The sequence below is a fragment of the Elgaria multicarinata genome, chromosome 22 (genome assembly GCF_023053635.1).
Source record: "Elgaria multicarinata webbii isolate HBS135686 ecotype San Diego chromosome 22, rElgMul1.1.pri, whole genome shotgun sequence".
Classification (NCBI taxonomy): domain Eukaryota; kingdom Metazoa; phylum Chordata; class Lepidosauria; order Squamata; family Anguidae; genus Elgaria; species Elgaria multicarinata.
Window position 1 is genome coordinate 2,260,816 of NC_086192.1, and position 23,647 is coordinate 2,284,462.

A 23,647-nucleotide genomic window follows, 5' to 3' on the forward strand; every position below is an offset into this window, starting at 1 on the left:
TGCACAGGATTGCACCCTGAACGCTTTAACGCTTGCAGTAACATCTGCCGCGTCAAAGTCAAATAGGCAGGATATACATTTTGCAGGACAACTAGCCAAGGTTGCCGCTTGGCCCAACGGAGGTGGTGGTGGGGAACGGCGCTTGTGGGGTCCTGGTGGGAGTTGCACATGGCAAATCAGTATGGCCCCAGAACAGACACTTGTGATCACAGGAAGCTGCTTTGGGGCGTTGGTCCGTATAGCTCAGCACCATCTCTTCTGAGCGGAGCGTGCTGCACGCAGAGCAGGGCCTCTGCCACTGAACCACGCTCCTTCCTTTTAAATGGAAGCAAGATGCTAGTTGTTGAGTTCTCAGAAAACCCCTGCTTTCGATGGGAGGCAAATGACGAGGCTTGCTAAGTCATCCACAAAGCTTTTATTAAGCAACAAGCGTCTCTTCTATCTGAAAAGTCTAATCTCTTGGAAACTTCCCCCTAAGAAAACTATGCAAACTAAGCAAGACAATTGTCCGCTAAATAGGAAGCTTCTTCCCAAACACCTGTAACTTCAGAGAGCCTGGTGCAGAGGCAGGTTCTGGTGCAATCCTAGTCAGACCAACTTTCTCACGCCTTCCTTCCGCTCCGTGCGTTTGAGCTTCCGGTGGTTTCAGCTAGCTTGTCGGGACACTCACCCCTGGAAGAAAGCTCACTTCCCACTGAGGGTGTAGGATTTGGCCTTGAGGAGATAAGCTCTGGAGAGGGCTGACTCCCAGCTGGGGAATCGCCCGTGTGAGCTTCCTCCCCCACTGGTACAGCTGGCTGGTGTCTGGTGCTGCATCTTCTCATTCTGAATCTGATTGATCACCTGAAACACCTTCTCCCAAAACAGGGGCAGTATGGTTAGACATGACACTAGTCCACATGATTCTGGAGAGAGGGTTGGTTTAAACACCATAGGAAGCTGACTTCTGTGAGGTCAGAGCTTTGGTCCATGTTACCCACCCTGATTTGGGAGGGTCCCTAGTAGGAAAAGATCATTCGCATCACCTGATCTTCTCCACCAGAGATCAAACCCGGCACCTTTCACGGTTAAAGTACAAAACAGCCTCATTTCTCAGTTGGCAACATCCTGGAAAATCCACCCACAAACTACCCATTGGTAACTTCACCAGAGGACGTGCAAAAGACCATTCAAGCCGGGAAGGTTGTTCTTTTTATTATTATTCAAACGCTCCATAGCACCATGTCGTTGTCGACAGCATTCAAATAAAATGCAGTATTGTATTTTGTTGTTCTTTTAGAAAAAAAACCTATTCTGCTCGTGGAGGGGACATTTGGAGACTCGGCGTGCAAATAAAACTTGGTTGTTCAGCGGAGCCTCATTCCAGGAAGAGGGGAGAAAAGAAATCCCATGGACTTTTGATTCCGCTGCAAAGAGTTTCAAGGCAAACGTTGCTCACCTGGGCCACTCCTCAGATGCAAACGGAGAGGCAGGTGGATGGAGAAGAAACGGACAGCGTCACACCAAAGGTTATCCCCCGCGCCCCTCCCCCGGCTCCGTAAAGGGAAGAGCCAAGCCGCTTAAAAACGCCACCGGCAAGCGCCCCAAATTCAATTTGTAGCATAGAAACAGCCAGACAAAGACCTTGCAGTTCATTTCACCCCCGGCCCAGGGTCCCCCCGTCCCCCCACACAAAGTTTGCGCAAAAGGGTTACTGCTGAAAGAGTTAAAAATGAGTGCGTTGATAAAAAGATTTAAAAGGGTTTTTTTAAAAAGAAAAAAAGAAAGAGAAGCCAGACTACAATGGAAAGCACACACCCACGCAAAGTTGCAGAGTAGCCCCATCCAGGGAGGAGCAATTCCCCACCCGGAAGATCCACCCCACCCCACGCCTGTGAAGAGACTGGCACCTCAAGCTGGGAACAGGGGCTCCGGCACCGCTTGGCTTTGGCTCTCGGCCTCCCGGGCCGCCCCGCCCCGCCCCGCCCGCTTCAAGGCTGACCAGAAGGAGGTAGGGCAAGGCCCCCCTCCCTTTCCCCATCAGTTCACTTGGCCAGAGCCCCCATGGGGTCCCACGCCGGCAGGACGACCGGCTCCTGCTGCATCACCGCCAGGACGTCCTCCGGAACGTGCTTCTTGTCTACCACGACTTCGTAGACGTACTCGGAGAACCAGTCATCGGTCATGATGAGGTAACCTGGAGGGGACGTCAGGCAAGATCCGTTAGTGGAGGCGCGACGGGAGGCGGCCCCTGCAGCAACCCGCTCGGTGGGACACACAGACACAGACACTACGCTTGAGCCACGCAGCCACGTCAGGGTGGCTGTGTGAGATCCGGCTGAAAGCCCAATGGGTCACGCCTTGGGATACTCGAACCCAACGCTGACGGTTGGGAGATTTGGGACAGGCAAAAGGAAGGACGTCTTCAACGGCGGAACTCTCCGCCACAGGATGGAGTGAGGAACACCAATTTGGAGGCTTTAAAAGGGAACTGGGCACATTCATGGGGGATAAAGCCATCCATGGCTATACGCTCCCCTCCAGTATCAGAGGCAGTGGGCCTCTGTACACCACCTGCTGGGGAACATGGGCGGGAGGGTGCTGTGGCACTCATGCCCTGCTTATGGATTGTTCCCCATAGGCAGCTGGTTGGCCACAGTGTGAACAGAACCCTGGACAAAATGGACCCTTGGTCCGATCCAGCACGGCTCTCCCTTTCTGAAGAGCAACCAGTCGGGCTGCAAAAAAAAAAGAAGTTAATTATATGGGTTTCTCAAGTTATCCATCCTTTACGTTTGAAGATAGGCAAAAAAAAGTATTCCTGGAGCAAGAAACAGCCTTCCTTCACCCCCAATGAGACGCGCGCCTCGTGGCCAGCCGTGGCATCGAAAGGGCTTCTGGTCTACGTGTGGGAGAAGGCAGAACGCGCCCCGTGAGGACGCCACAATTGTATCATCTGCACTTGGGTTGGGGAGGCCCTTTTTTATATCTATCTATATAAAACGCTTAGGTATGTTTCCGTACAGGCTTCAGCTGATACAGGTTGCTAAGCAACAGTAACAATGTGTAACGTCAGCTGATACAGGTTAAGCCCCTCGCCCAACTCCTCTGGGCTTTCCAAGGTAATCCTGCCCCCCTTTCTGACTCTTTGGTCCACCCCCACGAAGGGGGCAGCACCACAGTCCAGAGCGTGAGCGAGGCACAGCTGGGGCCCTTGGTGGCTGGGTGGGCGGCCGCTCGCCTGCTGCGAGCCCAGGCCCCGGCCTAATCTCATGCGATCTGGGCACCTAAGGCTGACAGGAACCCTGGGGAGAGGGGGACACCTGCTCCCCCCCCCCCGACCTCCCTGCCCCTCAGGTCTGCCAGACGGCGTTGTATCAGTGGCCTCCAAGCAGCCCCCGGCCCCGCGATGATATTTAATTAATAAACTTTAAGATATGCTACAACGGCGTATGTTACGCCGGGTACAGCTAGTATTTGGAAACATTCTTATTCAGCGTCTTCGACGCCATCTGCCACTTTTACAACCGCTGGTGCTGAAAACATCTTTGCAAGAAAACCAGACGCTGGATTCACTGAGGCAACTCTTTGGGCCGATTAAAGGGTTTTTAATTAAGCCGACTGATTGCCGAGCAAGGAGCCAGCCAGAGAACGGCCGCCCTGCTGCTTGATGACTCCCCCCACCCCACAGCCATCCCACCCTCCCGGTACTGGGAGGGTGACCTCCTTCTAAACACGAAGGACGTAGCGGTAGCAAGGGTTCAGGCTGAGCAGCGGCGTTTAGGCCCCTTTTCCTTGCTCCGATCGGACTGGCCAGTTTTCGCGGTGCCGCTCCGATCGCGTTGGGGACAGAAGATGGAGAGCGCCAAAGCATCCCAGCCCAACTCCCATCCCAGGGCGGTCTCCGGCCAGACCAATTTCCTGTTTTCTCTGCCTTCGGAATCCAAAACAAAACACCGCGAAGAACATTCGGCACCGCGTGTTTTGAATTTTGTGGGTGGGGGACAAAATCAAGAGCTTCCAAAAAGACCAACTCGATAACCCCAAGGTGGGTGGAAATTCCTGGCCGTTCTGAGGAAGCGCCCTGCAGATTTTCTATCAGCCGTGCCTCTAGGACGTGAACAACAGGCTTTGAGGAGCAAAGGGGATGGAAAGAGGCGCTCCTAAGGGAAAAGGGAAAAGCACGGTCTCCTCGCGAGGCAGGTCAGACAGTCAGGGGTTGGCTGCCGCTTGGCCCTCCCATTCAGCCCGGGGGGGGGGGGGGTGTCGCGGTGCTGCTAATAGGTGGAGAACCCGAGAAGAGGAGTCAACGTCACACGCCACGCCAAAGGGCAAAGTGTTTCCTCGCTGGCCTCCAACTCAGCTCCTCCGTGCAATCTGGCCTCTGTTGTTTCAGGCAACGCTCTATCAGCCGTCTCTTGGAGGGCTGACCGTGTTATTTCAATCCCTCCATGCCTAGCCAGGCCCGCGTGCCAAACCCAACATCCTCATTCTTCAAGTCTTCCTTGAACACGGGGTCTTGCCAAGCCGCTGTTCTGGCTCCCCAAAGGCGAGCACGCACACGGCACCAAAAGGAGGCAAGCCGGGCCCAGACCCCGTCCAAAGGCCCGGCCGGCTGGCAACTCCTTCAGGGCGACAGGTAGAGGTTCGCCCCAAAGAATATTGAGTTGAAAACTAGGGATGCACGGAGTTTAATCCGTTACGTCCGCGTTTCGCGGATTGCCAGGAGGTTTATGTCCCATCGTCTGCAGGTAGATGGAATGGGATTTTCTCCACCTTTGGAAAAGTACACAAAACCCTCCACCGCAATTGTGTTGGCACACAAGATGTTGTATTTTTGTTTTGCGAATTTCAGCGGAGGCTGGAGAAAGATCGGGGGTGTATACAACTTTTTTTTTTAAGGGCGTATCAATTGGTGTACTTTCCAGTAACATACAACTAAGCTTGCGTGCAGCTCTAGAATTATTATTTTTTTAAACGGTTCGTGAGCTCTGCAGAATTCACATGACTCGGATGGTGTTGATCCGCTGGGCTGAATTCACAGACATCTGAAATCCTCTGAATCCGTTTGGGATTTCTTTGGCATGCCTCCGCAGAAGCACGCGTGGTGCAGCGGACAAACTGGTGCCGTGTTTGGCCCTCAAGTGAAATCTCACCGGAGATTTTCTAGGGCGGGTTTTAAAGGGCTGCTGTTCTTTAAGCCAAGTCCCCCAGCCCAAACTGCAACCCAAAGACTGTATTCCTGCTCCTGGCCTACTTCACAGGGTTGTTTGTAAGGATTAACAAAACAAAGGGCTTAAGCAGTCCAAATCCTGTGCCTCTCGCCCAAAACGGGCAGGGACCGGATGAATGCTAGAGTGACGCACACTGGCGTTGCAGAAGGGGCATTTTCCAAGCCAGGGCTTCGGGGGAGCTGGGGAAGTGGACGTCTTCAGCTCCCCCTACCTCCCGCCTGGGCTGTAGTCTTACCTCGCAGGACAAATTTATCACCTGTAAAGCATTTTGCTCGGTCTGCCTGCAAAGGGAACCGGAGAAAGGGTTTCGGCTTGCCCTGTGCGGGGCCAAGGACCCCCTCCACCCCTCCAGGGACAAAGCTGTAGCACCTCCACATCCACTTCGTGACTAGCAGGCTCAGCCCGTGAGCGAGAGCGAAGCTTAATGCCGAACAGCACGGCGCTAAGGAGCTCAAAGAATCAACGCCTGGCTGCCAAGCCAGCCGGCTGGACAAGGTAAACGCTGAGGAATGCCTATAATCTTTGGGAGCTTTTCGACTGGTTATTTTTAAACCCTGAAAAGCCCAGAGTGGTTCACACACTCGTCTTTTGTGGTGAACAGCAGGGGTGGAGTTTTGTGGGATTTTTAAAATGTTTTTAAGGGGGAGAAGGAGAAGGGTAGGTGTGGTTTTTTTAAGCTGCTGGAGCGACTCTGGATTTTAGTATGCTCATAAAAGTATCTGGGTAAACGGAGAGCTAAAATTAGCGGCGCGCTGACCTTGAGATGGCTCTTTCTGGGGAGGGGCAAGGGGGGGAGAAAAGGAAAGCCCCCCCCACCCGGATGCAACTCATTCAGGCCGCCCTGCGGACACCTCTGGCTGCTGTTCTGCAAAGCCACGTGATACGAAACAGAAGCCCATCTTGGACATATTGGGTGCACGCCTTCCCCAACCTGCCCCCAGGTGCTGGACTACAATCCCCAGCCAGCTGGGGGATGCTGGGGGTTGTACTCCAACACCCTGGGAGGGCAGACATTAAATCTACGCCCTTAGAGCAGAGATCCAAAGCAATCTCAGACAGGAGGACGAAGCAGGGAGGAACTGCCACTGCTAGGTAAAATGTGAAGCCTGAAACAGGGCGTGGGGAATCCCACCCTCGGCACGCTGAGGATGCGTGGCTGGAAGCAGGGAGGAGGAGGAGAGGACGGTCTCCGGGACTGGTAAAACGCAAGCTCCATTTATTAGTCGGAGAAGGAGATGAGAGCGCAATGGAAGGCAGGCCAAACCCTGCCAGAAAAAATGCTTCTTTCCTCTGCCCTCCTCATCCCTTTTTCCTTGCGTGTGGTGTCTTTTTAGACCGTCAGCCTTGCGAACAGGGACTGCCTTGTTTGACTGGTTCCAGGTAAGCCACTCTGGGAAACCTTTTGGCTGAAGAGCAGGATTGAAATACTTTAAACAAAGAAATGCAATCAAGCAACTGTTTATATCCTACTTTTCCTACCCGCTGATAGCACTTCATGTACTTTACACAGGAAACTTCCTTATATGAGGTTAGGGTCCATCGAGGTCGGGACTGGGGATGTTTTTATACGGAGTGCTCCTGGCGCTAAAGACCAAAAGGCACTGGGCAGCGATTCTGCCGCTCCTTCCTGAGAAGACATTTCAGGCGTCCTTAGAAGAGTGGTCTTAAGGCAGGCCAGTCTGTATCAGAGACTGAGGGGTGGGGTGGGGGGATACAGAGAACAGAGCCCCCACCCCGGCAGAGTCGCCGCTGACCTGAACAGAGCAGAGAATTTACAGGGGGACTCCCTGGCTCATCGCAGGTGCTCTAGGTTTGGAAAAAGGGAGTGACAGGATGTAAAACCAGGCTCCTTGGCCCTTCAGAACCACCTCAGGCACGCAGAGAGGGTTCCAGGGCCTTGCCGGTCGTGGCGGCACGGAGCGGGAAAGGGGGAAAATATTCCTGTTTTGATTCCCAAGCTAGCAGCCTCGAGAGCGGGGCCCTGCTTAGCTTTCCCCTGTCCTCTTTCTGGAAGGTACCGAGAGCAAACATTTCCCCTCCAAGGAGCGTTTTTTAAAAAGCAGCGAATGAACTTCTCCACACAACACGAGATTGCATCAGGATCTGAAAGAACGAGGCCAAATGGGACCGCGGGGGGCGCTTTTCTCCCTCTCTGCCATAAACCCCATCTAGGAATGCTCTAATCTCTGCCTTATGAGCCCGGAGTAATTAAAGGGAAAGGGGAGAATTCGACATGCATGCGTGCGCGCACACACACGCACTCCTGCTCGGTGTCAGTGACTGGTCCTGGCTGAGAGTGCAGAGAGAGAGAGAGAGACAAACAGATCCTGTATTGATCTGAGCACAAACCCAGGGGTGGGAAGAAACACCGAACTGGGACAAGCAGAAGTGGTGGAAGGTGACAGGAGGGAGGGAGGAAGGAAGGCCGGGCGAGTGGCGGGAGCAGCACCGGAAAACGGCCCAAATTCTGACCCAGGATCCTGCGCTCCCTTTCTTAATGTGCAAAGGCAGGGCGAGAGGCCTCGGAAGAGCTCTTGGCTGTCCGAAGAGGAACAGGAGCTTCTCCCTAGGGCGTATCAGCAATCGCCCCGCCCTTCGGAATGCATGGCTCCTGCAGGCACATGGCAAGGGCTGGCTTCATTTAAGCAGGAGTAGCTCTGAGCATGAGTCAAGTGCACCTTTGTGTCAACGCCGCCCAGCCGCTACCAGCCCCACACGCATCTGGGATTAAGCCGGTAGACTTATTATTACCGCTACATTCGGTGCAGTGTGTTTGCTTGCACTTGGCCCGTTGGGGGAACCCAGTGGACTAGGAGACTGCGTAGGCTGTATCGTGGGGAGAGCTTGTGAAGGACCGATGCCGTTTGGAGTAAAGGGGCCTGATCCAGAGAATACCTCAATGATGTGCGATGCAGCATTACACCTGTGGAGTTGGGCCTGAAGAGGAGACGCACCTGGACAGAACATCCCCAGATTCTCTGGCCAAGACAGACACCCCCAAATAAACCACCTGTGTCACAGTTAGTGAAATGGGGATGTGTGTGTGTATGTGAACCATATCAGCAGCCCCGATTCGTGGGGAATGGGGAAAGGCTCACCATTTCAGCGAGGGAGCTTCTTACTTTTCCCCTGTGCCCTCTTTTTTAAAACTACTTTTCACTTCACATTTACTGTTAAAAGCTGCCAGTTTTGGAGACAAATCAAGAGCAGCGGAACCCCTGTGCAAACATCCCACCCAGAGGCATTGTGGGAAGGAAGGGCAGGGGGCGGCCGGCAAAAGCTCACCGGCTTTTAAAAGTATTTAGAAAGGGGGAAACTCTTAAAAATAAGAAAAGGATACGAGACTCCTGCCCTTCAGGTCATGTTGCCTCTCCACTTTTGTTTCGCTCTGGGGGGGAGGGGAGCTCCCTTAAAGTGCCCCCAAGTTCAGGGTAAAACCCTGAAGCGAAAGGAAAGGCCTGCCCTCTCTGCCAACCTCTGGGATGCGTTACCTTTATTGCCGCGATCTTCACCCCACGAGTTCTCCACGCGCCATTTTTCGAAGACGCCCTGCTGCTCTTCCTGGGGAGGGAAAAGGGAACGTGCGGGTCACGGAGACGAGATCCCACGGAAAAAGCAAGCGCTCAGAAATGCGCTCAAGCTGCAGAGCCTCGCTCCCCCCCCCCCCCCGCCACATGCACACAAATGTGCAAGAACGTTCCCTGAGTTTGGGGGGCAACCCGCAGCTTCCAGGTGCAAAGTGAGCCATACGCGCCACGGGATTCCGTCGAGCCCCAAAAAGAACCGGATTCCCCAGCGATGGAACGTCCCTTGTCACAACGTAGAGAAAGACGCCCCCTGAAATATGGGCTTGATAGACCCTGGCTCTGCCTGGCTGCCGTTCCATTTGGTTTAAAACCTGCAAAACCAACATGAAGGTAGCACTTTGCACGAGGGCATGAAAACCCCAGCGGCCGAATGCTGGAAGAAATTCTCTGGCCTGTTGGAGCTTGCATGCATGCTTTTAGCTAAGGACGCGCCCGGATCCAACCCAGGCAGCTGGAGCAGGTGGCAGGGCAGAGCCTTCGACGGCCGGACGGCCTGCAATTCCTTTACAAGTTGTTAAACAGGCTCAAACCACATTGGGCTTAGTTTGAAAATGCCTGCAAGGATTAAACATTCCCTTTGGGGAAGAGAAAAATGAAATTGCAATTGTAGTCCAGACGCGTTTGCAAAACAGGTATTTTTTTTTTAAAAAAACCCCACCATCCATCAGCACTGCTGCAATTTAATACCGCCTGGAGTCTACAGAAGCTTTTCAGCGGGAGTTGTAAATCTGTCGCCCGTTTATGAAAATGTCCCAGAGGCACGGCAGGTTTTAAGTTTGCCTCTTTTCCTCTGTTTAATTATTTGGATTTCGGAGGAGGAAGAACCGCCAGATGTTTGGGCTATCAATCGCTAGCAAACGCAAAGGGGGGCCCCTCAGGAGTGATTTCACAAACGGTTCTTGTTCGTATGTACGGCCCAATTGCTGTTTATCAGACGTGGGAAGATGGTCAATGCGGGTGGCGCTGGGAGACCCCTGGGTGACTTGCAAGTAGATCTGCAACGCTTTCCAACTCCCAATTATTCAGCTGTAGCAGCGACCAAGTGACTGAATGATGCAGCTGAAATGAAGAAAGCTTGGGGCAACCAGGAGTGGATTTTTTGCCTGGTCCTCAAAACAAATCCCTGGGCTCAGTTTCTGTCATTCTGTGTGTGCGCCTTTCGAACCTAGCTCCGCTTGGTGGATCCTGGGGTTCTGGTCAAAAGCAAATTAGAGGCTCCCGAGCACGTGACGTCCTCTACAGGCAGAGGATTTCCCCCAGAGACGTACCTTCTCCGTGAAAGCAGTAATGACCATGGCGTGGGTCATCAGGGAGTCGCCAAAGATGAGCCGCTCGTCCTTGTTCAAGTTCTTGACGGACACCCCGAACACCAGCTTGTGATTAAATCTGCAAACAGCCCCGCGGAAAAGGCGTTAGGAAACGTGGGGCTGAGGGGAAGCCAATCTCTTCATTGGCTTCCAATTCACTTCAGAATCCAATATAAACTTCTCCTGTTGACCTACAAAGCTTTTCACTGTCTAGCTCCTTCCTATCTTTCCTCTCTCATCTCACACTATTGCCCCGCTCGTGCTCTTCGCTCCTCTGATGCCATGTTTCTCGCCTGCCCAAGGGCCTCTACTTCCCTTGCTCGGCTTCGTCCATTTTCGTCTGCTGCCCCTTACGCCTGGAACGCTCTTCCAGAACATTTGAGAACTACAAGTTCAACCGCAGCTTTTAAAGCTCAGCTAAAAACTTTTCTTTTTCCTAAAGCTTTTAAAACTTGATGTTGTGCAGACTTCTACTGTTACTTTCTACTGTTAGTTTTTCCCTACCCTGTGCCTGCTTACCCTTCCCTGTACCTGTTTGCATTCTCTTCCCCTCCTTATTGTTTTACTATGATTTTATTAGATTGTAAGCCTATGCGGCAGGGTCTTGCTATTTACTGTTTTACTCTGTACAGCACCATGTACATTGATGGTGCTATATAAATAAATAAATAAATAAATAAATAATAATAATAATAATAATAATAGGGGCCACTGTGCTCACAAGGAACCTTCAAGCTAGGGGGCAAACGCTGGTTGAATCAGACACCGGGAGCTCTGCGGCCCCAACGGCTCCGGAGAGGAAACGAAGCCGGATGGAGCCCAGCCTCTCCAAGTGGCGTGCCACGTAGGGCCACGGCCCCTGCGCCGCCCCGCCCCCGCCCCCACCAGCACTCACATGTTCATGTCGTTGATGCCCAGCTTGCTGTTAAAGTGTTTCCCGACGTCGCAGCCAAACCACACCGCCTAAGAGGAGAAAGGAAGAGCGCGGCAATCAGGGCCCGCTGCGGAAGGCGGAGAGCGGGCGGGGGGCGAAAGGGAGCCGAGATGGCGGCGGGGCCAGACCTCTCCGTCCCGGATGGACGCCGCGGCCAGTTTCTTCAGGAGCTCAATGGGCTGGTTGTTGTAAAGCGTCTTCCGGCCGCCGACCATGTTGTTCAGGTACTCCACCGTGTACAGCCGGTTGTACTGGTTCTGGGGCCGAGGGTCGTTCACCAGGCAGACCTGCAAGGAACGGCAACCGAAAGGACAGCTGACGGCGAGGACTCACGGCTCGGAACGCCCCGAAGGAACTGCCAAACGCCCTCCAGCCCCACTAGCGAAACACCGCTAGGGCGCTCCCGAGAGAAGCGTGGCAGGAGGTAGGCAATTCCCGGTTGGCCCTCAACGTCTCAAAATGGGAGGGAGACTGCCCCTGCCCAAGGAGGTTCCATTGAGCTATGGGAGGGCCACCTCCACCCCTCGGAGGGTTTTGACTCCGTATCCCAGACAAAAAGAGTGTTTCTGCTTCTGCATTAAGCATGAAACCAGCGTTGCTCAAGTTGCCGCCATTCAGATGTGTTGGAATTCAACACCCAGTGCCCCCAGCCAGCATTGGGTGCTGTAGTCCAACACATCTGGGAGGATGCCAGTTTGGGAAAACCCATGTTATACATATCCTCTACAAGTTCATCCAACCCTTGTTTAAAAGCCATCTATGATAACACCTTGGAGCAATGAGTTCCACATGTTAACTCCATCCTGGGCACAGAAAGTATTTAGAGTCGACCTTCCTGGGGCGCAGAGACATTGCCCATAACTGGCATTGCCGCTTTCCCTCCGACGACGCATCCTGCGCAAAGCCGCCAGCAGAAAATTTATTTATTTATTACAAAAAGCATCCCTGCGTCAAGTCCTCCCATGTAACACGGAGGAGTAATGCGCGATCACCGCATTGGGCCGAGGCGGTGGAGCCGGGGCAGGGAGACGCTCAGCACCCCGCAGGCACAAGGCGGGGGAAGCGATCCGGGACACCGTTTTCAGCAGAAGCCCTGCGTTGGGCGCAATGCCCTCGGAATGCGGTACGTGCCAGGCCCGATCTGCCCGATCGATTCCGTTTTGGTAGTTTCCAGCATTCGCTGTTTGATCACGAAACGGCCAGCCCTGTAGGGGCCGTGTGTGTGTGTGTGTGCGCACGCGCGCGTGAGAGCGCAAACCTGGCAGGCCTGCCGTATGCCATTCGGAAGGAATGGAGGATTTCCGTCATACTATAACTTCAGGTGTGCAGAAAGTAGATCTCCAGATGTTTCGGCCTTCAACTCCAAGCCTTCCTGACCCCTTGGCCTTACGGACAGGGACTTCTGGAGGGGCTCAAGTCCCAAACATCTAGGGATCGACCCGCCGCCCAGCCCTGCCCTAGGAGACAAGGACAAGACGGAAGCCACAGGTGAGGTGTTCCCCAGGGGAAGAGGGTCTGACTGCTCCCAAATACTCTGAAAGGATCCCGGGGAGAGAGCGAAGGACTGCTCCAAGGCGGCCTTGGCTCATGGCATCCCCCAACCTTGCTTTCCATGTCGAAGAGGGGCTTGACGTGCTCCTGGTAAAACTGCAGCGGCGAGATGGGCCCAATCTTGTGGTAGTTCTTCTCCTTGTCGTAATACTCCCAGCAGAAGGTGTCCGGGGGGGTCCCCAAGCAGATGGCGACGACACGGAACACCTGGATACGGAACAACGGGACAGTGGGCTGCGAGGCTCCTACTCCCTCCCCACCCACCCCCAGCTCCCTTTGGAGAAGCTGATCCCGATGGCTCCTGGAAGAAGCCCGCTGCCTTAAATTCACTTCACTGCTGCATTTACACTGCAATGCTGCCCAAGCCCTCCAGCTGGCTTATAGTCAGAAAGAATGGCGTCCCAGACAAGGGACGGGGCGAAAGGAAAACTGAACAGGGAGGGCAAAGGAGAAGTTAATCCAGCTCCCGGGTTTTTCGTACAGATACTGGATAAAACAGCCTTTCCTAACTTGGCATTCTCCAGATGGATTGGCCTACAAGACCTGCCAATGGCCGTGCTGGCTGAGGACAGTGGGGACTGTAGTCCAACCCAAGGGCACCTGGTTGGGGCAGGCTGTGGAATGAAATTAGAGAACGGCCAGGCGGAGCAGCCGAAGAACGGGGAGAAAGAATTTGCCCTGTCCTTTGCTGCCCCCTAGTGCAGAAATGCCGTGTGTGCACAGTTTGGCCAGCAGAGATTTCCGAACACCTGACGAGAGCCAATGTCACTTGTGTAAGGATGGCGACAGCCTGAAACGCTTCCTTTGCTATTGCTCTGGGACCCTGCTTGGCAGCATTCAGCTACAAGAAAGAAAGAAAAATCCGCCCGCCCAAATGGGACCGTGTGCACACAGGGCGGAAAATACGGCACTTGGCGGTGCCGGTTTCCCCTCCAAACGGCAAGAACTGCAGCCAATGAGATGCCTTTGCAACGGAACTCTGCAGAGGCAGATCAGGACGTTTTCTTCAAATAAGTCACTGTTTATTGACTTATTTGAAGAATTCAGAAATCGCAGACCCTGCCTGCAAGGCGCCCGGGACAGTGTACAACAAAAACATATAAACGTTACGGCGTCATAAAAACAATCATCAAAGGAGCAGAGCAAACTTTGAGCGCAGTAAAAGGAAGGAGCGGCGTTCAACGAGAAGAAGATAAACCGACATTAAACAGCGTGAAAAGCCAAGCAGGGGAAAAGAACCCGGCTAAAACCTAATAAAGGGGGAGCCAAATCCGTTTCCGTGAAGTAGGGGGACGTCCATTATCAGGGTGCTGCTACCTAAACACCCCACCTTAAGGACCTGCCCCCTAGATGGTGGGATATATGGGGTGGCTGCATCTTAATGGATAATAACGGTTGTGGCTGTTTTAAACTTGGTGTGTTTCACTTCTGTTGTACGCGGTCTCGAGTCTTTTCCCCCCCTTTGAGAAAGATTGGCCTCTTAGGCTCGCCTGAGTGGGGAGGCTTTCATCACAAATTTAGCTGCATTAAGCACAACAGGGTTGATTCTGATTGGGTTATAACTTGGCCACAATTGTATTTATTTACAGGCAGGTTTTATGAACATATAAAAGAAGGAGGGGCCGGCCTGGATAGTCGAGTCTAATTTTTTAAAAATGAATAACAACAACATCATAAGAATAACGGAGCCTCTAATGATCGTCATAAATTACAGGCAGGTTCATACAAGAGGACACCGTCCTTTCGGAGCAGAGTTTATTAGTCTGTGCTGTGCTCAGGGACACTTTTGACAGCAGAGAAGTAAAACTGAGGAACGGATACTTGAATCCTGACCCCCAGAATAATCACGCGGCCGGCGTGTTAAGCTTGGCCACGCATGCGCTTCGGGCCAGGGTGGAACTCCGATTCAAAAGGAGTAGCCTCAAGCCGGGAACGCCGTACGCAGCCGGAAGCGACGCCCAGGTTACGGCCTTTTGCCGTGGCTCTCAAGGGTGAGCCTGTATTCTCCACCAACAGCCCCACGCGGCATCAAAAGCGGGAAACCACCAAGCCATGCGAGCAAAGAACCGGGACACTGGTCCGAAACAGCAGGGTGGGTGGGTGGGTGGAACCCACGCCTCCATTCCGCACCCGCCAAGGGCAGCCTCACCTCCTCTGTCATGGTGTCCACTGCCTCATGGAGCTCATCTTTGTTGCACCCAGTCTCCACCATGTTCCTTAGACGGAGGCAATACTCTCGCATCTGTTTGAAAAAGGCAAAGGCATTTTAAAAGAGTCCTGGAGCGACTGAACGCCAATCCTTGCTGTGGGCCAGCGAGAGGCGTAATTTCACTTTAAGAACGGGCACCTGCTTTCCCCCCTCTTCCCCGCACATCCCTTCTTCCTTTCGTGTCGCGTCTTTTAGATTGGCAGCCTGCAAGCAGGGGCTGCCTCGTTTTACTGATTGTTGCGCGAGCTACTCTGGGAGTCATTTCAGCTGACGAGCAAGGTTAAAAACACTAACGCTGGTGATAATGGTAACAACTAGAACACTTCAATGCACGCATTGAATATTACATTTTCATGTATTACAGTTCTGGACTGTCCATTAGCCAAAGCTCTCTGGGCAGTTTGCAAATAAGCCGCCCTTTCCCCCCTCTTGCAAGGAACCCACGGCGAGTTTGGCTCTTTGGCGGAATAGAAATGTCATAAATACAGAAATGGCCCTCCTCCTCTCCATCTGATTCTCTCGACAACCCGGCTAGAGTCAGCGACTGGCCCAAAGTCACCCAGTGAGCGTCACGGCCGAGCGGGAATTCGAACCCGAATCTCCCAAGTCCCAGCCCTCCAACCGCTACGCCACACTGGCTCCTGCTTTTGAACCGGTTGGAAAGATTGCCCGCGGCCCACGGATTTCTCCCTGCGGAGGCAGCTTCCGAACGGGCAATGCGTGGAAGAGTGACCCGCCCAGGTCTCCCAAGGCCCAGAACGGGGGATCCCCTCACGCGTCCGCCGGCTACGCTGTTGTGTGGGGCAGGGTGGTGGGCGCTTCCCAAGCGTCAGCATGAAATCGCAAGGAGTCCCACAAGCCGCAGGACATGTCTCAGTGCTTGCGGGCAAGCAGGCACCCCAAACTCTGCCCGGGGCCAGCTACCTCGAGCGGAAGCCAAGCTGGCAACCTGGCGAGCGGAGCAAACGCCCCCTTGCGAGACCCCAGTGAGCGGAGCCGGCGGCTTCCGCGCCTCCCCCTCCGTTACCTTGTGGCTCAGAATGTCGTTCATCCGCCTGGAGGCCTCGGTGGTGTGCGATTCCGGGAACAGCTTCTTGGGCACCACGCCGTACTTTTCTAGAAGGGGACAAGCTCTGATGACCCACCAGATCCAGCGGCCGCAGGAGAGGCCGTTCCGCACCTCCACATGCCCCGAGCCGTTGCGGCAGGAGCCGCCGGCTGAACGCTGAGCAAGGGAAGCACCGAGTTCTCTAGGCCGCCGAAACCATTTCTTATGCTGCTGTGGCCCGTGACTCCCTCTGCCTTTGTCCTGGGCACAGGGCAGCCGGGCTGAGCCCCTGCAACTCATGCGGAAGGACCCAGGTTCAAATCCTGCTACCTCTAGTTAAAAGGGTCAGGCTGCAGGGGGGCGGGAACGGCTAGAGTGCCACTGCCAATCAAAACAGCAAGGCGTCGACAACCACAGGCCCAGGGGTCAAATGAGGCATTCCGGGGTTTCCCAGAAAGCCCCACCCCCTTCCCCTGGCCCCACCCCTTTCCCCATATGCCAATCATTTGGTGGTTTCTGGCTTTTGCGCATTATTTCCCCAATTCTAAAAGGTTGAAAAACCTCTCCTAATTCATTACTGGCAGGAGAGAGCCTCAAGCAAAAATATACTGGCATTTCTTGGTTTTGGTTCCGGCCATTTTGTCTTTGGCCCCGCCCACAACTGGACACCCCCCCCCCCCCGGCAGCGCTTCTCTGAAATGGAATCCGGCCTTCGTACTGAAAGAGGCTCTGCGGCCCCAGAGTAGACAATTTTGGCCTAACAGGACAAACAGCCTGACTTTATGGGCCTCTTCAGACCACACGCTAAGCCACGGTTAGGCCGCTAACCCTTTTGCAGCAAGGGAGACTGTTTACACCATGGGTATGTAGCCACCATAGTTAGGAATGATTCACACGACACGCTAAGTCATGGTTCACATGATGTGCTAAGCCATAATGACCCTGTTCAGACGAAATGCTAAGCCACAGCGGTTAAGCGTTTCGAGCATATTGTGTGAACCATACGGGGACCGTCCCTAACCATAGTGGCTACATAACCATGGTTTAAATACACTCAGGAGCCATTTGCTGCAAAAGGCCTCACAGCCTATCCATGGTTTAGTGCGTTATCTGAGGAGGCCCAGCGTTTAGCTCAAAACGCGTGTCATCTGAACAGGGTCTATATAAAGCAGATCCATGAGCAAACGTTGTACATTTTAAAAAGGCTGAAGATCCTGCAGGGATCTCAGCCAGAAAGGGCTCTCGCTCTCCGAGAGATTTCTGAGCCACAGCCTTGGGCAACCGAGGTGTCAGCAGGATTAACAACCGGCGCCTGAAGGCAGCTTTAGCTTTGTTTTCTACGACCGTTTCAAGCCGGGAGGTTTGGCCGTTCCTGAGCAACGCCTTGAACCTCAACTGATGGTGAGACAACTGCCTTCAAGCAAATCCCAAATCAATTACGTGAATGAGCAATGCTGCTGACAGATCTCTTTCCCGGAGAGAAGGGTGGCCGCGGCTCAACCAGGAAACCCCCCAAAATAGGACCCCCGTGTGAAACATCAGAAAGCAAGAGAGCTTCGTGAAGGGAGGCCGATTTCAGGAAGGGGTGGGACAGCCCTGTGCTTGGCTTTGCAGAAAGCCACGGGTTCAATCCCCAGCATTTCCGGGTAGGCCTGGCCAGAAATCCAGCAAGGCTGCCGCCTCCCATGGTAGAGCGGCCGTCTGCAAACGCTTTGGAGGACAACAGTCCCCGTGGCCCTGACTGTTGGCCAGGCTGGCTGAGGCTGATGAGAGGTATTGTCCAAAAGATACGGAGAGGGCGTAGACGGTCCCAAGCGAGACGGAACAACTCAGTTTCTCTGTCTTCGCTTACGCCTTAAGATGCGGATTCTCCTAGGGCTGCTTCCCTCGAAATATACACCAAGGCAGCCTTTTCCAATCTGGGACAGTTGGGCAACAGTTTCCAGCATCCCCCAGACAGCAGAGCTGGCTGGGGGATGCTGGGAGCCGTTGTCCAACTCCTCTGGAGGGTCCCAGGTTGGAGAAGGCAACTCCAAGCTTTCTTGGCCTCCGTTTTCCTTACCGATGAGGTTGACCAGCATGTCCCACTGCCCGCCATCGTTGCAGGGGTTGGAGAGCAGGAACTGCACCAGCCTCCCTTCCACGGGCTCTTTCTTCTGGGCCGTTTCCACAAACGCGTGCAGGAAGTAGTAGCAGCGCTCAACCTGGGAGGGAGCGGGCGGGAAGCAAGTCAGAGAGTGGGTCTCCACCCCTGCCCCAAAACCGTTCTAAAAGGCGGAACGAGGCTCAGCTATCGGCAGCGAGAGCTGTGAACTAAGACATGCAGGGAGTTTGGGCCTTCTAGCCCCGCCCACTTTTGCCCCTGGCACCGCCAACACCGGAATGTGGCCCCCAAGAGCGTCTTCAGCCCTTGGTCCTTTACTCCGCCTTTATAATTACCACGGCCAGACTACGCTTGGAGCAGCCGCCGTAAAAACAGACGGGGCGGCCCTTGGCAGCGATGTGGGAGAACCCTGCGGCAGAGTCAAACAATTCGGGGTTTCCATGAACCCAACCTGTGGATTCCACCACGGGATTCCGAGCAGCGTGGATTCCACAGGCTTGCGGAACGGGCTTTTCGCTTTTGCACCAGTGCAAGCAGAACTAAGTTCTGGTAAAAAACCCAACCCAATCCTGTCAACGAACAGACGACGGAATGAAAGGCGCCCTGCTAGGCATGAAACGCAGTCGAGGGGGATTTAACGGAATTCGCACCTCCCTGGTCCGTGGCTTAGCTGAGGTGCCCTTCTGCCTCTCGCTGGCACAAGCCTAAATTGCACCTCTGCTTAGAGATGGAAGCCAGCTGTTCCCTTTCAAAAGGGGAGACATGGCAGCACTCTTCAAATACTTGAAAAGTTGTCACACAGAGGAGGGTCAGGATCTCTTCTTGATCCTCCCAGAGTGCAAAATACAGACTAATGGGCTCAAGTGACAGGAAGCCAGATTCTGGCTGGACAGCAGGAAAAACTTCCTGACTGTTAGAGTGGTACGACAGTGGAACCGATTACCAAGGGAGGTGGTGGGCTCTCCCACTCTAGAGGCCTTCAAAATGCAGCTGGACGGCCATCTATCAGGGATGTTTTACGGTGGATTCCTGCATTGAGCAGGGGGTGGGACTTGATGGTCTTAAAGGCCCCTTCCAACTCTGCTATTCTATGATTCTTTGAAAGCACCCAGGGGCGGAAGAGAAAGGGGCTTTCTCCAAACTCTTGTGTACCTTGTCCCAGAAGAAGAGGTACGCCTGGCTGAACTCAAAGTCCTCGACGTTGAACTTCTTCATGAACGGAAGGCGCATCACGTTCAGGCAGGAAAAAATCCAGCAGCGTCCTATGGGGTCAGGAGACGGGCATCGCAAAACATTTAAACGCAAGGGGTTGTGTACTGTTTCCAGAATAATAATGAAGACAAGGGAAAGGACATCAAAGCCCTTCTCCCTCGGCTCCCTCCCTGTTCCTTTGATGGAGCTACCACAGTTTTGCAAACAAGCCCAGAAAGGTGAACTGACAACCCCCACATAGACGGAGGTTGGCCATTTGCAGCATATTGACGCCCTGTTTCCCTTGCCCAATTCTCTCTCTGTTTCTAGTCACGTGGATGAGATTCTCAGTCAGCAGAGGCGACCAGCTTTTCACAAGCCTGAGATTCTCATAAGGGTTTTTAAGATTTTCCAGGTTCTTTTCGGTATATATGCAAGCATCCTCAGAGGGGTCTAGAACCAAAAGCCAGGAAGGACAACAACCGTTCATGGGCGATGGCTAGCTGGAAAACGTCCCACCTTGCAAACGCCGCAATTAAGCACCACACAGGAAGATTGCTTGTGCTGCCATGGCTAAAAATGGTTTTGTGGCAGTTGGGGAGAAGCGTCCCCAGGAGCCTGCCGTCCCGGGGAAATTCCCATTACCTGAGTTCTTCTGATTGGTGACGGGCTTGCCTTCGGTAGGTACCGCATGTTGGAACACCTGGAGTGTGTCCTGTACCACGCCCCGCTCAAGGCACACTTCTAGCAGGTCTATGCAGGTGGCGACATTCTGGGCCAACAGGTACCGGGGCTCAGCTTTCAGGATTTTGGCAAAAGTAGCCGTTTTTTTCAGGCTTAACCCTGGAAAACAAAAGGAGGAAAAACAGACGTGATTCAGGGACGTCTCTGAAATGTTGGAGTGAAGATCTGGGCTGCGGATGGCAATGCTGTACCCAGCTGGAAGCAACCCCAGCTAATTCTAGATGACTTGTGAGTCAAGGTGCTGCTCGGAGTGAGGGAAACACCCTCCGCGCCTTCTCAGAGGCACTCTTGTTGTTCCACTTGTGGAAGCTTCCGCCCCCCTTTCATTTCCATGTGCTTTTAATGTATGAGGTTAGTCAGCTCAACTGGCTATATTCAATTTTTTAATTCGGCTGCTGTTTTAATTTTTGTGCTTTTATTGTTTTCACCCCTGGAGATCTACTTTCTGGGTGTAGACGACACTAACAAAAATAATTCAACCAACGAAATCGAGCATTCATCAAAAACTAGCACTCTCAAAACCAGTTCTGAGATTACGTGGCCTCAAGGCAATTATTCCCTCTCCACCGTCTTTTCGCTATAAATATTTCCTCTCCTGGAAATCAGAGAGACATCAGTATTACACATACTTTAAAAATGGGAAACTTAAATATTCCTAGCCTTCATTGTATACAGCAAAGCAACGTCTTGCAAAATGTATTCTAATTTTATGTGGATCCTTCCACCTTATTAACAAATCTTCTCCTACACTTTTAGGATGGCGCAAGCTGTTCCCAACTTCCAAATCCACCCCTATAATTACACACACCAGGCCTTTGCTTCATGGCAAAGATATGCCTACTTTAAATGCCTCACCTAAACAGAAGTAATCACAGTCCACCTTTAAATCCAAAGGTCCACAGTAGACCTTTAAATAAAGCCATTTGCCGAAATGTTCATAAAACTTAGAAAACAATCACTCCCAGTTTTCCCGGTGACAAAGAGATGCAAACCTGCCCCTTTTAATTTAATTTTACTAATGTTTCTTCTGCACCTTTCATTTAACACCACAGACTCAAGACGGGTTACCGATAAAAACAGTGTGGTTTGATCAGTGTGGTCCACTGATGAACGGTGTGGTTCATCAGTGGACAAATAAGGTCTTTCTCAACTTGGTGCCCTCCAGATCTGTTGGATTACAACTCCTAGCATACTCAGCTGACCATGCTTGCTGGGGATACTGGGAGTTGTAGTCAAACACATCCACAGGGCCCTGTTCAGGTTTTTTTGCTGACTTATAATGGACGATAAAATGGCACTACTCCATTTTATGGTTTCTTTTGATTTATTAAATTTTCTTGTCGGTGTTGCAACTGCTTAACCATGTATTTTCACAGTAATTTTAGCAGTTTTGCAGGTCAGTTTTAAAAAATGGAAGCTTTGTGTTCCTTTGTAGTGCCTAGATTCTAGAATGGCCTCGCCAGAAAGGTGTGCCTGGCCCCCACATAGCCTGTTTTAAACAGGCACTAAAACTGCAATCCTTTGCATGTTTAGACAGAAAAAAGTCCTACAACTCCCAGCATTCCCCAGCCAGGACTTTGGGGTGGTTTAATAAAATAAAATGAAAACACGATTACCAGCAAAACTAACCATCTTTAAAAGACTTTTTGAAAAAGCAGCAGCAGCACAAAAGAGCACAAGGGCGGCGGCGGCGGCAGCCTACAAAATCCACTTGACTTAAAAAATTAATAATCTTGTGTTTTATTTCTTTCCGTCTCTGTTGCACGGTTTTCATCTGTTGCAGGAGGGGGCAGTTCGAACGATTTCATTGGCACACCTTGCTTTTAGGCACGGTCAGGGAAAAGTGTGATGTGTTGTTATAGCCTTCCCAGTGTCCCAAACCTGATGGGTTGGACTACAACTCCCAGCACAGTTGGGAATTGTGTTCCAACCCATGTGGCAGGGACCCAGGTGGTGGGGAGGGCTGTGCTGTTATAAACAAATATAAAGCATTAGACCTAGCTGTCAAAACCTTCTCTTAAACCTTTCCCCACCCTGGAAATCCGTACTGAGGGAAAGGCACTCTGCACAGGCTCAGAAACACACTTGGGGCTCTTAACCATCATTACGCATCTGCTACGCCCGGGGGGATGCTGGGATTTGTAGTATACCACCCCCGCCATCCAAGGCTTTGTTTCAACGCGGACAGGACACCTCCCCCACTTCTGGAAACCTGCAGAGAAGGGAAAGGCACTCTGCACATGCTCAGAAACACAACCTTGGGGCTCTTGACCATCGCGATGCCTCTATTAAGCCTGGGCGGGGTGGGGACGGAGACCCGTAGCTGGAAAATAGGTGCGGGGATCCTGAGCACCCCCACCCCGTCCCCCCACAAAGGAGGGGAACGGCCCGTCTCCATGGCAACACCGCGCCCGGGCGCCCTGTAGGCCGCAGTAGCCGCAGTAGCCGCCTCCCCCGTCGCCGTGGCAACGCACCCCTCCCCTGGCGCGCGCGCTCACCTGGGGCGTTCATGGCGGGTCTTTCGGACGCAGCAGCGCGAGCCACAGAAGGAGCCGGGCGCCGGCGCCGGAAGCGGCTCTTATAAAGCCTCGGAAGCAGGAAGCCGGCCCGTGCGACGGCGGCCGGGGAGGGACAAACTTGCGCCACACACAGACACAGACGCACGCACGCGCGCTTGGCTCTTTTTAAAGGAGCCGTCCCCCTCCTCGCTCCTCTCCGTGTAGAACTGCCGTCAGGGTCCTCCGCGTGTGTGTTTCTGAGCATGTGCAGAGTGCCTTCTCCATTTTTAAAACACACACACACTTTATTTTACTACATTTATATACCACCCCATAGCCGAAGCTCACATAGTAGTATATAGTAACCCGCCCCCCACCCTGTAAAAAGTAATAATTGTATTAAAGAAAAGACAGCACAGAGACAGAAGCAAGTTCACTATGAATTCTGGGTAACTGGCATGAAAACAATGGCCAAGATGACCTGGACGGTATCCAAAGAGAACATGCTGATTTAAAGCTTGCGTCGCTTGGGCCAAAACGTTATTCAGTCATGAACAAGCTTGAAGCTGTATTAACCCAGGTCAAAACTGTACTTGGAAGTTTTCACTTATCAATGGACCAAAAATGTTGCATAAAGGATACACATCAACAAGCTTGATATAGAATTTTTTAATATAGATTTAAGTTTAATTGGCAAATTTTGAGTACTGCGTTATCTTCTCAAAAATATAATTCAAAATTGATCTTATTAAGTCTGAAAGATTTATGTATAACCTTTTACCAATGTTTAATAACAATGAGATAATTAAAGGTGCAATCCTATGCATGTTTGTGGGGGGGGGGAGTCCTACAACTCCCAGAATCCCCAGCCAGCCATGGTGGCTGGAGCATGCTGGGAATTGTAGGACCATTTCCCCCCTAAACATGCATAGGATAAAGTCTTCTTTTTTCTTTCTTTTTGCACCTTGAGACTGTGAGTCCTAATTTATGGGACAGTAGATATCCCATAGCTATGAGGTAATTTCTACACCAAAAAAAGGTATGGATATACCTTTTAAAATGAGATCTCTTTTTTTAAAGCTACAAAGATCTCAACAACAACAACAAAACCTTTGGCAAAGCTCTGTTAAATATCAAGACATGTTTTAATGTCATTCTATGCACAATATAATTTGAGGTTCTAATTAAAAATAAAAAATGGATCAGAAAGATTTTCCTTTACTAATCCTTCTGCACACTTTGTTTAGAAGTATTTTTTTTT

At 52.3% G+C, this 23,647-nt stretch overlaps 1 protein-coding gene across 1 annotated transcript; it reads right to left on the reverse strand.

Annotated features, from left to right (window-relative positions):
* Positions 1–1,178: 1,178 nt before the first annotated feature.
* On the reverse strand, positions 1,179–22,454 carry BLMH (bleomycin hydrolase). The gene is made up of 12 exons (XM_063146585.1): positions 22,387–22,454; positions 19,790–19,987; positions 19,106–19,215; positions 17,912–18,053; positions 15,829–15,917; positions 14,742–14,834; positions 12,644–12,799; positions 11,170–11,328; positions 11,003–11,070; positions 10,069–10,186; positions 8,705–8,774; positions 1,179–2,176 (listed from the first exon to the last, which is right to left on the reverse strand). The coding sequence occupies exons 1-12, from the start codon at positions 22,397–22,399 to the stop codon at positions 2,025–2,027; spliced, it is 1,368 nt and encodes a 455-aa protein (XP_063002655.1). The 5' UTR covers positions 22,400–22,454; the 3' UTR covers positions 1,179–2,024.
* Between the last annotated feature and the right edge of the window lie 1,193 nt (positions 22,455–23,647).

What these genes read in the sequence shown, in the direction of transcription:
- BLMH (XM_063146585.1), bottom strand. An exon ending in TTACTGCTTTCACGGAGAAG is followed by an intron (nt 8,775 to 10,068) that starts GTACGTCTCTGG and finishes TTCCCTCCCCAG; the next exon opens with GAAGAGCAGCAGGGCGTCTT. An exon ending in TGAAGATCGCGGCAATAAAG is followed by an intron (nt 2,177 to 8,704) that starts GTAACGCATCCC and finishes CGTCCCCTCCAG; the next exon opens with GTTACCTCATCATGACCGAT.